Consider the following 17118-nt stretch of genomic DNA (forward strand, 5'->3'; position numbering starts at 1 on the left):
AATGATTATGGCGGTCCATTTGCCAGGCATTCTGAATGCGCAAGCAGATACCCAATTTTGTTTGATATAAGACAATCACGACTGATCCTCAACAATGAAGTACTGCAAAACTTCTTCGAAGACTGGGGTTATCGTCAAATAGATCTTTTTGCAGATGCATAAAAAAAATGCCAAACCTCTCCTCAAGATACTACCTACCAGGAACCACTGGGATTGACATTTGATTTTTGATCAACTGGCCAGGGAAATTTCTCTACACTTTTTCTCACATCCCTCTGATTCTAACGGTGTTGATCACACTATGGCATTCCGAAGCAAAAATGAGGCTAACAGCCCTGGAATGGCCTCAGCAGTGGTGGGTCAGATCTTCTTCATTTATCAGAGACCACACTGGAAGCTGCAGACCCGATCGACTGTGCAAGTTTATCAATGAACTTAGCGGCACCTGAATTCTTGCAATACGGACATTTAGATCGTCCCCAAAATTTAATGAACAACTTACAAGAGATGAAGAGGCCTTCCATGAGAACTTCATGTGCTTTCAAGAGGTTTTGCATCTGGTGTTCCAGAGACTTTGCATCTGGTGTATTTAAAATGACCGTAACTCTTTTAAATGCCAAGAGAAGGTGGTTAGTCTATATCTTTTGCATCTGGCAAGATCTGGCCTTTCGTTTTCCTCTTAAAAATTCCGCTTGCAGCAATTACTGCCTGTAGGAAATCTCCTTCACAAAGCTCTTTTTTAAAATGCCTGTAGTGAAGGATTTCTTAGAAGGGATTAAAAAAGTTTTTAATCCTATTCAAACATCTTCTCCTCCATAGAAATTGAGCAGAGAATTTTCAAAACTCATTAGACCTCCCTTTGAATTTATACATAAAGCAACTCTGCAACATTTATCATGGAAGACAATCTTCCTTGAAGCCATTATGTCTGTTTGCGGAGTGAGTGAAAATCATGCGTTATGCTCAAAACAGCCTTACACAGTTTTTCCTAAAAACAGGGAAGTAATGATACCTTACACTGAGGACAATTAGACAATTTCTTTATCAACTTTTTTCCTAAATCTTTCTAATCCCACAGAAAGAACCCCTTCATTCAATGGATGTCAAGAGATTATTCAAATGTTATCTTGATATTAAAGCAGAAAAACTGACCACCTATTTCTGTTACCAATTAGCAAAGAAATCCTGGCCTATTAATCCTTAAACTAATTTACCTAGGGAGAAATCAAGACCCTCCCCCTTTTCTTAATGGGCAGACTGGCGGTGGCCAAAATGATGACACGGCCCGCTGCCTATATGTGCTGCAAAATGCACTGTATCCCATACCCAGGCGGATATGCAGGACACTGGACTCTATATTAATAGAACTTTGCTGGGCTGGCCATCGCAGCAGAGTGGCGCTTGCTACACTGAACCGCACATATGAAGATGGTGAGCTTGGGACACCACGGCTGGACCTTTATTATTACGCCACACAGTTGCAGCATGCTTCTCGCTGGCTACACGAAGGGGACAATTGGGAAAAGTGGTTGCTCCGTGACAGGGTCCCGGCTGCCAAGCTGACATTGTTGCTAATGGAGGGAGCGGGAGTCTCTGACACAGTGCCATATGTGGTAGGGCAGACCACACACACCTGGCAGAACTTCGTGGAGCCAATCTTGAGGCACACCCCATTTCACCCAGACTTATCAGTGTGGGAACTCCCCCTGGTTTGGAAAGTGATGTCCAACATGTCCTACTGGGCTTGGCATGAGGTGGGGTGTAGTGTGCTGGCAGACCTATACCCTGACGAGAGCTTCATCACCTACGAACAGGCATGTGGGGACTTTGGGCTGGGAAGGGGCCAATATTTGCAATACGCCGGACTGTCCCACCTATTCAAGGAGATATGGCCCGCATTCCCCTCGATCCCAAAACACACCCAGACTTTGGATGTGCTACTCACATGCGGAGCTGGGAGACATATTATTTCCCTGTTGTATAATGCCATGAGGGCTGATGCGGTTGGTCGCCCCCAAGGGCGTTTGCAGAATGGAACACAGACTTGTAGGAGCCCCTGGAGGACAGGGAATGGAGAACAGTGAGCGCGCTCACACACATGGTCTCATGCAATACCCGCTTCAAGCACGTCCATTATAACTATGCGCACCGCACCTACATGACCCCAGAGAGGCTGTATCGCATGGCTCCAGAGCGATCCGACTCCTTCCCTAGGTGTAATAAGGAAAGGGCCAATTTTCTGCATTTGGCATGGGAGTGCCCGGAGGTACGTTTTTTGGGACCGAGGTGATAGAGAGGGTAAGAGAGGGTAAGGAGAAGTATTAGCTGTCGCGTGAGGCTGACGCCTTCCCACTGTCTGCTGGGGTTGATGCGTTAGCCGAAAAAACAAAGCAAGACAGCATATAAGCTCCTATAATTATTTATTTATGGATGGGAGTGCGGGCAGCTGAGGTCACAGCATGGCTGAAAGACATGCGCGAATGGACACTAGCCGAGGAGTACATATGAATGTGTGTCGTAAAGATGAGCAGTTAGAGGTGGACTTAAGGTCATGAAGGGACCTCTGCCACGATCTACTGGATGAGGGGCCACAAACAAGCCCACAGAGTCCAACCGGGTGGTGGGGGGAGCAGCCGCACAAGCTCAGAGGGGAAGATGGACTAGATGGTATGCATGATTAAGGGGACGCCCATGAGGTTGCTCATACTATCTGATGCGCATATGTTTATGCTAATAATGAATGCTGACACTGTTACATGTGTTACTTAAATTTTACAAATAAAGTTCATAAAAAAAAAACTAGGCTGAAATAAGCAACTTGCTGTACCCCTTTCAGAAATATGTTAAGATACTACTCAGAGATCAATGCATACCTTTACCATACATAAATGTTTGGATTCAGTTTCCAGAGCTGATGCCAAAGTGGACAGGCCTCTCTAAGAAATATTTTTGCCTAATGTGGTTACTTTTCTTCTTTTCACTATTTCATAACTATCTTTCTAGTGGGATGAGCTTGCTATTTATTCAGTGCTTCTGACGATTGCTGAGGATCTCCCGAAAGAGAAGGAAATATTTCCTACCTGTAGTTCTCTTCACCGGGAGTTCCATGATCCTTCTCTCTGTAAAAATAAACAGACCTTTTCACCTCTGGTGCAAGATAGGATACAGTAGTAAGGATGGGGCCCTTAGAGGCACAGTGCCAGTTTTAATGCTCTAGTGTGCAGTTTATGAGCTACCATTGTCCTGCATTTCCTTTATTTTCCCTTTATAAAAGAAAACGTGGTTTGTTACTGATATTTCTAGTCACGATTCTTACTTAGATTAATACATTTGGGAATGTTTTAACAAATGAAACATAAATTACATTTGTCCATTTCTAGCCATTTTTGGACAGAACAGCCTGTTACTTTCTAATCTAGCTGTGCCTTTTTATTCTTCAAAAAGGAACTTGCACATATATAGGAATATGTTTTTTTTAAGTGATCTGGGGTCTCGCCCACCTGCAAAACAAAGTGCTCATGAGTTTGATGAGGATGAATGAATGAGAAATAGGATTACAGGTAAGAACGTTTTCCTTCTCCTCCAAGGGAACCCTCATTAAAGTAATAAGCAACCTTCCCACCTCCCTCGGTGAATGAACCGATTTTATATACTTGAATACCAAGCAGACTTTCTTATCTATAAAAATGAACTGGCCTAACTCTCACTGGCACGGCATGGGGCATACTAGAGCAGTGGCATACCTGAAAGGTGCAGTGCAAGTCTTTTCACAGCCTGTGTGCTTGCACACCTTCTTTTTCCTTTCTTTTCCTTTTAAAAAGGAAAGGTTTGTGAAATATGTTTCTGCCCAACTTTTATTATTTTTGCGACTTCCTAAATTTAAATTACTTCATTTAAAAAAAATTTAAAAACATAAAATGTGCCAATGTAGCCTTTTCTTAGGCTGCAAATGTGTTTATTCATATTATAAAGTGGGCTTTTCTGTTAAAAAGCGTTGTGCATATAAATGCATATATTTTTCAAAGTGCTTATGACTTTGAGTGTTCCCCTGAAGAATAGTAGTATCACAGGTAAGTAACTTTTCCTTCTTTAAGACAAAACTATAGTTTTGCATGCAAGAGAAGCCAACATTCTTGTCGGACTGGATAAATGCTGATAAATCTAATTCTGGTCAGTTACTAAGCTAGCTGTACACATGTAGCAATCAGAGACTAGCATGCGTTTCCTTGTTAGGAGTTTAGTAACATCAAAGACCATTGTTACATCCCACCGCACAATGGTGGTGACCAAAAGTAAACAAGGACTCCAATGAGCTTTATTTACTTTCACTAGATTACACTCTTTACCTTTCCCCAAGCCCATCAGAATCGCATGCAGGCTGTATGCAGTCATCAGGAGCTGAGTGTCACTTTTGCCACACCTGCACTTTGATTCATCAGTGTTCGTTCCTGGGAGAGTGGATTGTGGCATCAGTAACTCTGACCGTGTAGTAGACTGCATATTGTAACGTCTTTGCAGCAGGTGGCTCTGCTGCAGGCACACAATCACACTTCTCATTTGTGAGATTTTCCATATTCCTTTTAGGTTATGCCTAACTGTATTGTTTAAGGTGCTGCTTGGGACAATTTTCAACATAAAAAACAACATATTGCTCATGTACTGTGGTACAACAGAGATTTCCATGCCTGGAGGTGTGATTAACTAGCCTGCAGCATACAGCATTAACATTATATTTGTCAAAATCGTTGTTGTATTGTAATAATTTTATTATCTGCTGTTTATTAGGGATACCGACTCTGGTGGCTGGGAGAGTCAGGGATGTCAGACTGTTCGATCTCATTCAGCGCTTACTAAATGCCTCTGCAACCATCTCTCAACATTTGCCATTCTCGCTCATCCACCAAAAGATTTGGTAAGTGGGGAACAAAAGTACAAACTTTTCGTTCAGAACTGGTGTCAAAAGAGGCGGAGCCATAATAACCATTAAGAACAATTGAAAGCGAGGAAGAATCAAAGGGAGAGGAGTTGGCCTAACGGCCAGAGCGGTCGGCCTCGAATCTGGGGAACCGGGTTCGAGTCTCGGCAGTGACGCTGAACATCCTGTGATTTTGGGCAAATCACTTAGGGCCATATTATCAGAAACGGCAATAACATTATCGCCGCTTTAGCGGCAGGAAACTGCTGCTAAAGCGGCGATAATGGGCTTGATAATATGCCTCAGAGAATTCCCATAGAAGCCCAGGTTCACACCAGAACCTGGGCTTCTATGGGAATTCACAAGGGCATATTATCAAGCCCATTATCGCCGAACTGCCGCTAAAGCGGCGATAATGTTATCGCCATTCCTTGAAAATATGGCCCTTCATCTTCCCGTGCCTAACAAAAATGAATGTGTCCTCATGTAACGCAACTGGTGCTATGTATAAAGCGCTCTGATACCCGATACCGGGTCAAGTTCGCGCTATATAAAAGTTCGAGGGAAAAAAAAAAGAAAAAGCAAGGCTGGTGTAGATACTGGAAACAGACAAAAGCTAACATATGTAGATCAAAGATGGAAGAGACCCTCCAGGGAATGGTTCAGAGGAAAATCAGGCATTGAAGTTGAGATCTATGCATAAAAGGGAAACAGAGAGTGATCTAAAGGAAACGTTTCAAGAAAAGAGGGAAGTCGCAAAAAAGAGAGGAGGGTAAACAGGGGAAATCCTATCCACTGATATGAGACAAGAGGGGATTTCTGCCCTTGTGAATCTCTTCAGGTGTCTAAGCAAGTGGGAGCAGCAACATAAGCCCTTGTCATTAGACAAAAAAGAACAATTCTGCAACTTGTTGTACTTCATCTAGTTTTTTCTTAAAATGTAATACATTTTCAGAGTGCAGGCAGTAGGAAAGTATATGTAAAAGTAATACAATTATTGGTTGATGTTTTTAAGTTTGGGAGTGTGTTGTTTTTCAGAAATTGATCTTTAATTGTTTTATGTGTTCTGAAATATCACCATCAATCATCTGTATTTCTTTGTCCATCTAATTATATAGCTGATTGCTCTGACTTATTCTTTTGAGATAGGCCTTTTTAATATTAGTGATTGATTGGCAGTCCCAAAATTATGCACAGGAGATATTTGTAATTACTTGCACTCCATAGTTTCCTGAGAAATGTGTTTTCTTACTGCTTTTAAACTGCATTTTTTCCTGAGGTCTTGCATGTCTTCATTGCTGCACACACTTCACTGTTCCTGTATGGAGCCTGAGCTTTTGCGAGTCATTGTTTTTTTACCAGTTTCATTATGAAAAAATAAATGGACTTCTAGACGATCACCACAAGACTGCATATGACGTTATAAGAATATGGAGAACAGCGATATTTGGTTAGGATTTTCTGTAAGACCCAAGAAAGAAGGAGCTGGAAGACTTTTATCTCTCTTGTTCTAGTGAGGTAGTTCTGTAAGTACATCCTCCCCTTACGTTACCTAGAGAAGACGCGTTATATGGAAATCTGTTTGACAATATGCAAAGTACTACCATCCTGTCATCAACACTATATAAATACAGACTCTCAGTTTTCCGGAAATAATAGATCCTCCTTCAGTCATCACTGTTTCCTGCTTTCCCTCTGACTTTGTAGCCAAAGAAATGAAAACCCTTCGCCAGAACAATTGGCAGTCCTTTCTCGTCGCCCTCTATAATCAAATCACACATTGTACATATCAAAGCTTCCAATGAGAAAGCCATCATCATCAACACCCCATCATAGATTTCATCTTCAAATCGTCTTTCTGTGACCTTGCTGTTGACCCTGCCATCAAAGAATTCCTTGTCTTCAACCACCAAGACCCCTCTTAAAACCAAAGAATGCCATCAACGAAAATGTCCCCATCATCAGGGTTAGTGGGAAAAGGCTTTGGTCTTTGGTCTTTTTCACCCCTGCCAGTTTCCGAGACACACAGAGCAATAATTATGCAAAATAAAAGACATTTTTGGCTAAAAAGATAAATGGAACCAGAAATGTCCCTATAAAGGGTTGTATCGCTCAGAAGAAAGGTGAATGAACCAAATTGTGGTACAAACCTAAAAAAAATGAATCATGCTTCCCATCACAGCCGAAACGCTATTTGTTTCCTCTGACACCAGTGATATAAATACTACTCTATAGGGGAAGTGCATCACAATTCTAATAACATCCCAACATCATTGAGCATGATAAAGGACTTTTATTAATTTGCTATCATATGAAAGTTCATTGTCATAATAAGTATTGCTTTTCCATTACAGATTTATCTGTCACATTAGGTGCCCATTGGAAACAAGCAATGGTTGGTGTTATCTCTGTGCTGCAAGAGCATGCTAAAATGGTGGAGTAACAAACCCAATTTACTGCAGGGTCATGCATTTAAATGCCCACAACAAAATCAAAGACTCATCAGGGATGCTGCACGTTCAGATTTGTGGAGACCACTGGCATAATCACAGTGGCATGTGCGCAGAAAGGTCTTCCATGTTAACACGGTAGAGCAGTATGCAGGTGAAGTAGCCATATAATCCTCTCTCAAAATGATACATTTTCCTCCAGGGACTTTCATTTATAGTCACAAATACTGAATTGTCCTACCTACAGTGTTTTCCCAGATCACTTGTTACAAAATGTAAACTTACATTTTATTTTGAAAAGTTTATTTTTGATATGCAGAAAAGGTGTTTCGACAGCCTTTTGCAGGCTGTCCTGGCCAAATGTTATTCATCTTCTTTAAAAAAGAAAACATCACTATTTAAGCAAAAGTGACAAGAAACTCTTTCCATTCCTTTTTTTAGAGGACATAAGAGAAAAGGCACAATGAGCCAAGTGAGTTGCAGCCAATTGAGGCTGGAAAGCACACACTGCAACACAGCGTCTGTGTTGTTTGCCTTCCGAGTTCTCATCTGTCAGAAGTCTCTCCTTTCTGTCAGAAAAATGTAGAGCAGGACTTAAAAGACCAGAAAGTATCAGACTTCATGGCTTTTAGGAGGACTGGTGCTTGTGTCAGGGATCAGCATCAGAGAGTTGTGAGGGGCATTGAGAGGGTGCTCACTCCACCACAGCTGACTCCACAGTTTCCAGTGTCTACTTGAGATGACGATCCAATGAAAGGCCTCAGCATAAACAATGCAAGCACACTCACTCAATGCCAAGGAGTCATTGTATGTCTCAGGAAGCTGAACATTTCTATTTATCCCTTGGATGACTGGCTGATAAAGGCCGATAGGTTCTCAGAAGCTCGGCATAATTTTCAACATGAGTATCCATTCTCCATCCCCTAAGTCTCGGAGTGAACCAATTAAAGTCAGCTTTATTCACAGTCTAACCCATCCTTTGCCGGGCAGTGGTTCTAGACATGCAGGCAGCAACAAGGTATCCTTTGGAGGAGAGTCTGTCTTCTATATGTCTTTTATATCAAACTTTGAATGACAACACATCCAATGGCCTGCCAGACTACATCCTTGCTCTGGTAAGTGGCATTTTGCATCTTTCTAATTTCAAATTTCTGACTGCTTATGAGACCACTGCAACAGTGCCTGAAAGATAAGTGGTGCCAATATTTGGGTCGACTACCTGACTTTCATGCAGTTGCAATTCAATATTTTCCCTGTTGGTGTGTATCGATTCATTTTATGGAAGGGGATCATTTCATCAGAACATTCCCACCATTGTGATAGATGCACGTGGGTCTGCTTCAAACAGAGGAAATGAGGCCAGAAAGGGAGAATGCCCCTCTCAAATCTTTTCTTCCTCGCATCAAGGTGAGCTCTCTGCTTCTACAGATAGGCAACACAACTATAATGCAATATCCCATCTAGGGAGGGGCACGACCTGAACAGAGGAAATGTGGCCAGAAAGAGAGAAAGCTTCTCTCAAATCTTTTCTTCCTAGCATCAAGGTGATTGGTGCTTTTACAGATGGACAACGCAACTACAATGCAATATCCCAACGAGCAGGGATGGACATGATGCAGAGTTGTCTCCGGGGATGAAACTAATATGGGAGCAGCAGGCTATCAGGAGTTTGCAGATCACTGAGGTCTATCTTTCAAGTGTATAAAATGCAGATGCAGACTCTCTCACCAGGGAATTTCAAGAACATTGATTTTGGGCCCTCATTGGCGCAGCACTGTACAATGTCTTTTTCAAATGTAGGTTTTCCCAGGTTGATTTGCTTGCAAGCACAGAAAACTAAAAATTACCAACTACACATCCAGGTTTCACTAACCACACATGCTGGGGCAAGATCTTTTGATAAGCTGGTTTGAGTACGCATTTCCTCTGATTCCCCTGATTCCATTCGTCATCATCAAGCTGTTGAGAGACAGGACACAGATGATGCTGATTGCACTACAATGGCCTTGTCAGTGGTGGGTCACAGACATTCTGCATCTTTTGGATTACCCACTTAAGAGGCTGCCATGCAGCCAGGATCTCCTCTTCAAGTTCAAGACTCTTTACTTTCCAGCTATTTTCCAAGACACCTCTTCTCCAGCAGAGAGAACTGTACGATCTCTGGGTGTAAAAATGATGTTACAGGACTTTCTCTATAAACTAAGAAAAATAGGCAATCAGACAACCTTTTTGATAATTACAGGTTTGTTCATATTGTTTGAGCCACTTCGAAACGTTCTATTTCCAGACGGATTGTTTCTTGAATTATCTTATGGTGTTGTAATGCTAATAAAACTTTGTGCCAAGTGTACTACTTACTGCTTGCAAAATACTGGCCTCAAATTGTGACTTGTATTTTAGTGCCTGTAAATATTTTTACGAACCAACCTATGTACCATTCAGTCGTTTTATTAAACAAAAATAGGCTCCAACCTTCCTAATAAGTATTTACTAAGTAGGTCGCAAATTACAACTCCATCCAGTTGACTACAATCACAGGGATGGTGGCCTGCAGAAGGTATCAGGGCACCATCTCTGTGATTGATTTTCTATAGAGTAAACTTTTTTTTTAATGCGTCCAGTGTTCTTTGAAAATAAGATTCCCCCGGACCGCTCCCTACTCTTCAACAAACTTTCTTTTACATTCACACAGGGGAAGGAGATCCCTTCCATTTTGTGAATGGGTTATCTCCTCCTTTGATGTGTCAGGACATTTTTTTTTATCTCAGAAAATGTTTTATTCGTTTTTTACAATGTGTCAGTAGTACATCTTGAATGTTTTGCGACCAGATTTCGGTCACAAAACATTGATACATAAGATACCAATTCAGTATTTGAAAGAGCGTTTACAGAATGCACCTGTCACATATCGAATAAGTATCCATTCAAAATCCTTTTTCAGGAGTCAGAAAAGGTTCTTTGGCTTCTAAAATGGAATTAGTAGATACAAAAAAGCATTTTTTAATGTCAACAAAAGCCGAATCCGAGTGTTTGTGACCGGTAAAATGCTTAGTTTAGCGGGCCCTTTGGTAGACGCAAAGTAGATAAGCTTGCATCGCAGCATTACTAAGAAAAATTTCCCTTTCTCATATCTGTAAAGTGGCCACTTGGAAGGTACTTTCAGACCAAATTATGCAGCCGGTAGCCCGGTCTCATGCTGAGGAAGCTCTTGTGCTTTGTGTAGAAGGCTTTGAATGTACTCTGACTTTCACCCTTAACTGTGCTGTTCTTTAAAGTCAGATCTTATGTGAAAGACCAGTAGGGGGACCTTATTTTGTACTTGTCACTGGTTAATGAGTTGTGGAGGCCAGTGTATAGTTTAACTTAATGGAATTCTTTCTAATGTACTGTGAGGCAGAAGTCAAAAGTAGGTTCTTTAGCAAAAATCCTTTTGTACAAAGTCTACGAATTCTAGTTCCCTTAAAGCACATGAACTGCTTTAGAGTTTGGCTCATTAATTTTCTGTCTGCCGTTGTAGTTGAATTAACTCTTCTGCCGCATTGCATCTCAATCATGCTGTTGGAATCTCTGCACAGTGAGAAATAACTAGTTTGGTAGTGGTGGGGCTGTCGAGAGAATTCTGAAGTAAATTATGCTGTCGCTTGAATTCAATGGTAGAATTCCCTCAACTAGATATGGGCCCTAGAAATTAATCTACCAAGTGGGAGTACATTGTGTAGTAACTGCATATATTGCTCTTCCTGCCATTGGGTTGTTTTCTATTATATTATATTTTATAGTTAGTTCAAAACCCTTTCATGCTAAAATGTTGGCAGATCAAACACACTTGATGAGACCACCATTTATAGCGGTAGTAAGCCAAGCCTTAAGGGAGCCAGTAATGAAGTTGGAGGAGTCGTCACTGCAATGGCATCCACCGACTTACAGTTTTTATTCGCTTCACTAAGGGCCAGATAAGGAACTAGTACTGTTTAGAAGGCTCATAAATCTAAGCAATATATTGCATATGAGCTTGAAATTCTTGTTTGAAAGCTTGTCTCTGGTTTCCTTATTACAGCTAAGTTGTGACGTCTCTAGTTACCTATAATAACAGAATGAAGTATCTCCTCAACTGTGAATAGTCATTGCAGTTGAGTTATAAGGCCTGGTGCCAGAACCAGCAGCCAAGGGGATAGAAATGAAGGTAATGGAGCATCATTACAGCTCAACTTCAAAAATGAGAGTGAGAGTTGAATTTTCCTTTTTCTGATTAGTTTCTAAACTCAACATTAATCTTGTCATGTTTTGTGATTTGTATAGTGCTCCAATCCCCTGAGCGGGTTTCCAGGCGCTTGGGCAGTTGTGTAGGAGTGTAGTTCCCAAGGTGCTTAACGAAGAACTAGGCCTTCAGCTTCTTCCGGAACTCAAAAAGTGTTGAGGGAGGTTGTTCCATGTCTTGGGTACGGTGTATGAGAATGAGCGACTTTCAGTTTTGCTTTTGCAGATGCAGGGAATGTGCGTGTGGGAGAGTGGGGCAGATCGTAGGTGTCTGGTGCGTTGGTAAAAGTGTATGCGGCTGTTCAGGTATTTTGGTCCTGTGTTGTGTAGGGCTTTGTATGTGTGATTGAGAAGTTTGAATTGACTGCGCTTGTGAATGGGGAGCCAGTGAAGCTTCTTGAGGTGTGGTGTGATGTGGGTGCAGTGTGGAAGGATGAATATGAGTCTGGCAGTGGTGTTCTGGATGGGCTGGAGTCTGTGTAGGAGTTTTTGGGAGATTCTAGCGTAGAGAGTGTTGCCGTAGTCCATCCTACTGGTAATGAGTGCCTGCAAGACGGTCCGTCTGGTGTTCTGAGGCAACCATTTGAAGATTTTTCGTAGCATGCATAGGATGTGGAAGCAGGAGGTACACACTGCGTTGACTTGAGCCGTCATGTTGAACTTGTCGTCTATGATGATACCTAGAATTTTTGTGTGGTCTGTGTGTGTATGTCCTAGTTCTGACAGCCACCAGGTGGAGTCCCAGGGGGAGGTCTCATTGCTGAAGACCAGTACATTCGTCTTCTCGGAGTTGAGTTGCAGGCAGTTGGTTCACATCCAGTCTGTTACCATGGTCATAGACTTGAATGGCTGAAGGGGTAAACTATATCCCAGAGTTTGTCCGTCCTCATTCAATGGGTACAATCAGATGGGACCCAGATGGCCAAAATGGAAGACCTTGACCCGTTCTGCTGAGCTGAGTAACTGAATAATCTTTTGTATTATAATTCTAATACGGAAGAATAAATCCAGAGTAACGAAAGGATAACTCTTTATTATTCTAGTAATCCCATTTGGTTCCTAAAAGGGGAAAGAAACAATATCCAGAAACCAGTCAACTCATGTTTCACTTCCTCCCAGCACGCAGGCCAGGGGCTTTCTCAAGGCTGACAATATGCAATACATTTGGAGGAAAATAAACACAATTTAAACCCACATTTTGTATTGCCATTGGCATAGAAAACAAAGAAAACCAGGAAATCCCAAGATAGAAAACCGTGTGAACCCACCATAAAAGGAAACAGTTGAGAGGCAGTCCTGAGGCAGTGTATTACGGGAAAGATTTGCGAGCCGGCTGTTCAAGGGAGGGGCAGCAGCAGAGCTCACTTTGAGCATTTCCTCTGGAAACTTGGTGTAGTTTCCTGTGATAGCTTTGATCGCAGCCCAGCTGGTGAACGGCTGCAAATTCAGCATTGGCTTCTCCTTGACAGGAGCGTGGGAAGTTTCCTTTTTCAGGAATTTGGAAATTAAGGCTGACCCTATAAGCACGATGATTCGTACACCATATTTCCGTACCCAGTCCACTGGAAGCTTTGCTTGTTCCAGACAAGGCTTGGACCAATGTGGGAATGGACATCTTAGTACCTATCAACGTGGTTAAAGAAAGTTTCAGATATGGAATTGTACTTATGGATTACTTTTCAGGGTGGCCAGAAGTGGAATTTGTAAGGTCCTCTAATACCTCAGAAGCCATTATATTCCTTCAATCTGTATTCATCAGAGAAGGGACTCCTGATGAGGTAATAATTGATAACGGGGTGTAATTTATGCCTGATGAGATTGAGGAGTTCCTATCACATTGGGGTGTTAAATATACCAAAACATCTTTGTACAACCCTCACAGCAATGGTCTAGTAGAAAGGTGTAATAGAGTTATGAAAGACAACATTTAGTTATCCATTGCTAGCAAGCTGGATTGGGACAAAGAAATTCACGATTTAACGTGGGCAATTTGCATCACTCCCAAAGTGACTTACAGGACTGTCTCGTTTACCCTGAAGATTGTGAGCCTGCTATTAATTTGATTTGTATGTGGATGGGTGGTTCTAAGGTGGAGAAGAATGTGTCATCAGTAAAGTTGAATAGCAAGAAGGCATAAAAGAAGTATGCTTGTTGTGCAAAACCAGAGAGAGCACATACTTCACTTGTTAAACCAGGTGATGTGATCAGAGTTCAGCTGCCAGGCATCATGACCTAGGGTCAGTCCAAATCCTCTCAACCAAAGAAAGTTATTCTGGTCAAGGATCGAGTGGTCATGTTAGAGGATAGCAAGAAGTGGAATAAAAAGAGGTTGTCTCTCTAGTGGGGTAGTGGTGCATGTAGGAGTGGTAGTGTGAGAAATGACGGTGTGAGAAGTGGCGTTGTTCAGGCCAATCCCGAACAAATGTCTTACGGCACAAGAACCTTGGAGACATGCTGTGAGAGGAAAGAACCCATAAAGCTTAGTGACTAAGTGTACCTTTCCTTGTTTGGTCAGAATAGACTTAAGTATACTTTGTGAGTTTTTCGGATGATGGCTTCCTGTTTTAGAGTTATCTTATTTGTTTTGTTTGTGAGTTAATTGTGAAAAGGGGAGATGGGTTGGATTGTATTCCATTAATGGAATCAGAATGTGAAGAGGGAATGTTATTGAACAAACTGACCAGCAGTTGGCACTGTGCTTCTGCTCGGTTCGTTGCTGTATTCATGCTTACAATTAAACATATGGAAAACGTGCCTCGAGTGGTCTGCAGTGTGCTTCCCATTAGATTATTATTGAACTTTCAAAATAACACTACCACTCACAAAGATTGGTTGGAGCCTCCAGAAGTGCCTGCTCCGATCACAGTGACTAATCATAGTCTCAGAATATTGAAACCAAACCTACAAAAGGTAAATGATAAAGCCTCCTCAAGGCACCAACTGCTTTATTGGCCTTTCACACTCCGTTAACACACCACACACAAGACGTTCACACCACTAGCCCAATCCAACACATCGGTGCACTCACATCAACATACTACCACCATTAAAGACCTATCACATTCATACGCCACAGAACGAAATCCCCAATCAAACCAACTCTCACCTAATCATCAACTAACCTGCATACATACACACCACAAACAAACGTCTCCACACATATGGCCAGACATGTTAACGCTTGAAGAGTCAACACAACAACCTTCACAAATGCAAAAAAAAAGTTTGCCTACATTTTAACTACCTTTTAAGTATCCACCTCTGTTGACATTCTGAGCATCAACAAACTCCTGCCTAGTGATCTTTTACTAACTGCTCCCATGACAGCCACATGAGGCTCAGGAAGACGTGTCTTTCATGCATATTTAGGGCACTCATTGTACTAGATCCAACTCCTTCCAGTTTGTGGATGCAACTTCAGGGTGTCTGAGGATGCCCTACATGCCCCACAATCCTCAAACTGAGTGAGCATATCTACCTTTCAAACTAAGGCAGACATGCTGGAGAAGACTGCCTAAGTTCCCTGAAGAACACATTCTAAACTCTGAAGATAATTCATTTTTTACATATAGTGTAGTCAGTAAGAACTTGGCATATGTCACATTCTCTTTTGTGTGAAGTACTATGACTATAATTCACTAGTCATACGGCAAACTGAACATCTACTATGTTCTAATGGAAGATGAATATGTCACCCATATGTGTAGCATGTAGAATTCTCTGGAATGTATTGTGTGTTTGTAAAGCCCAGTTATCACCTGGGGCGGTATGCTGTCCCTGATGCAGGAGCTAGCAGGGCAGATCCATGGACTCACATAGTTGAAGAGCCAAGTTTTCACCTTTGTTGAGAATGCACTAATTTTAGAGGCGGAGCAGATGTGTAGGGCAGGTCATTCAGCCTTTTGAAGCAAGGTAGGAAATGTCACTATTACCTCTTCTGGTGCTGTTTCCCCCCCTCTCCCACCCGAGTTCAGAGTTTTGTATAGCGCAAACTAGACCCGAGGATATCAGAGCTCTTTTACATGAGCACCAGTTGCGTTACAGATGGACATATTCATTTATGTTAGGCACAGGGAGATTAGGTGATTTCCCCAGATTCACAGGATGTCGAGCCTCCCTGCTGAAAATCAAACCCAGTTACCCAGCTTTGAGGTCAACCGCTCTAGGCATTAGGCCACATCCTCTATGTTTATGCATGGAATGTGTCCAAGTGCTCACTGAGCAAAGGTGCCTGGAAGGTTTCTGAAATCTGAGGCAGTTTTGAGGTATGCTGAATTTGAAAAGAGCTGTGGATGCGGAGCCAGTGAAACTCTTTGATGTGTGGTGTGTGTGTGCATAGTGGGAGGTTGAGTGAAAGGCTGGCTGCTGCTTTCTATATGAGTTAGAGTCATCTGCTTAGTCGAGTGAGGGAGTAATTCAGTGTTGGGGAGAGTCGATGAAAAGAAGGTGATGGCATATTTATCTGTACTACTTTAACTATCTACCTTTACCTATGCGATATCCCTGTTAAAGTTCACCTAAACTAAGCTTTTCCTATCTGTTCATGTCTGCATCCTGTTCAAAGTCTTGACTAATCCTGTGTACTCGCCAAGTGAATTTTTACTAATGCCTTTAGTTGCTAGCTACCTGGAGCTCAAGAAAATGTTTCTCTCATGCACTTTCAGCACACTCACTGTGCTAAATCCAAATCTTTTCAGTGTGTGGATACAAGTGGGGAGTGTCCGAGACTGCCTTGTAAAGCCCACAGTCCTTGAATTGAGTGAACATATCTACCTCTGAAACTAAGGCAACATGGTGGGGGAGACTGCCTAGTTCTCTAAAAAACAGTACAAAAACTACTAAAGACTTTACTTTTTGCTACACAGGATACTCCATGACAGCATGGCTTATGGTCATACACAGTTATGTGCAGTGTGGTGACTATAATACACTTGCCATTCAGTAAGCAGAACACCCACTACATTCTCACAGTGGATAAAGGTGTCAAGCAGGCCATAAGCAAGACCTTGATGTTCTCAAGTGCAGGAAAACAGTTTCCACGGCTGCTTGCCTAGTGAAATAGTGGCCCATGGAAATTATGTATCCATGCACAGCCATTAAAAGTGTATATCACAGCAGGTCCAACTCAATCAATTTTCCAATACTTTACTTTTATATGGTACAACATAAATCAAGTAGGAAAACACAGGGCTGGCTGAGATGTGCGTGGGAGACAGTAACCACAGCTCTCCTGCCTCTTTCCTTGCTTAGAGCAGATTCTGCAACAACATGGTTGAGTCTTTTTTGGCTGTTGCATGAATGTGGTTGGTAAAGTGTCCATCCTATAGACTTGCCAGCCCTCCACAAAATATGAAGTGGAGGCTGCTGCTTCTGTAGTAGTAGTTCTTTCAATGATGGTCAACTGAAAGTTAAGGAAAGACATGGGTCTTTCCGTGGTGGTCTGACGATAAACAGTATATGCAGATCAAGTGGATAGTTCCTTATACCAAGTGAGAG

General features: G+C 42.0%; 1 protein-coding gene across 8 annotated transcripts in view; it reads left to right on the top strand.

The window, feature by feature from the left end:
- The window catches only part of ADGRB2 (adhesion G protein-coupled receptor B2), a 1096893-nt gene that overhangs the window by 825752 nt on the left and 254023 nt on the right, over window positions 1-17118 (top strand). For all 8 annotated transcript variants that reach the window (XM_085648478.1, XM_085648471.1, XM_085648472.1 and 5 more), the window contains one exon: window positions 4786-4912. In XM_085648478.1, the coding sequence (XP_085504604.1) occupies window positions 4786-4912 (127 nt within the window). The remainder of the gene's footprint in view (window positions 1-4785; window positions 4913-17118) is intronic.

Source organism: Triturus cristatus, chromosome 3_2 (assembly GCF_964204655.1).
Source record: "Triturus cristatus chromosome 3_2, aTriCri1.1, whole genome shotgun sequence".
NCBI lineage: Eukaryota > Metazoa > Chordata > Amphibia > Caudata > Salamandridae > Triturus > Triturus cristatus.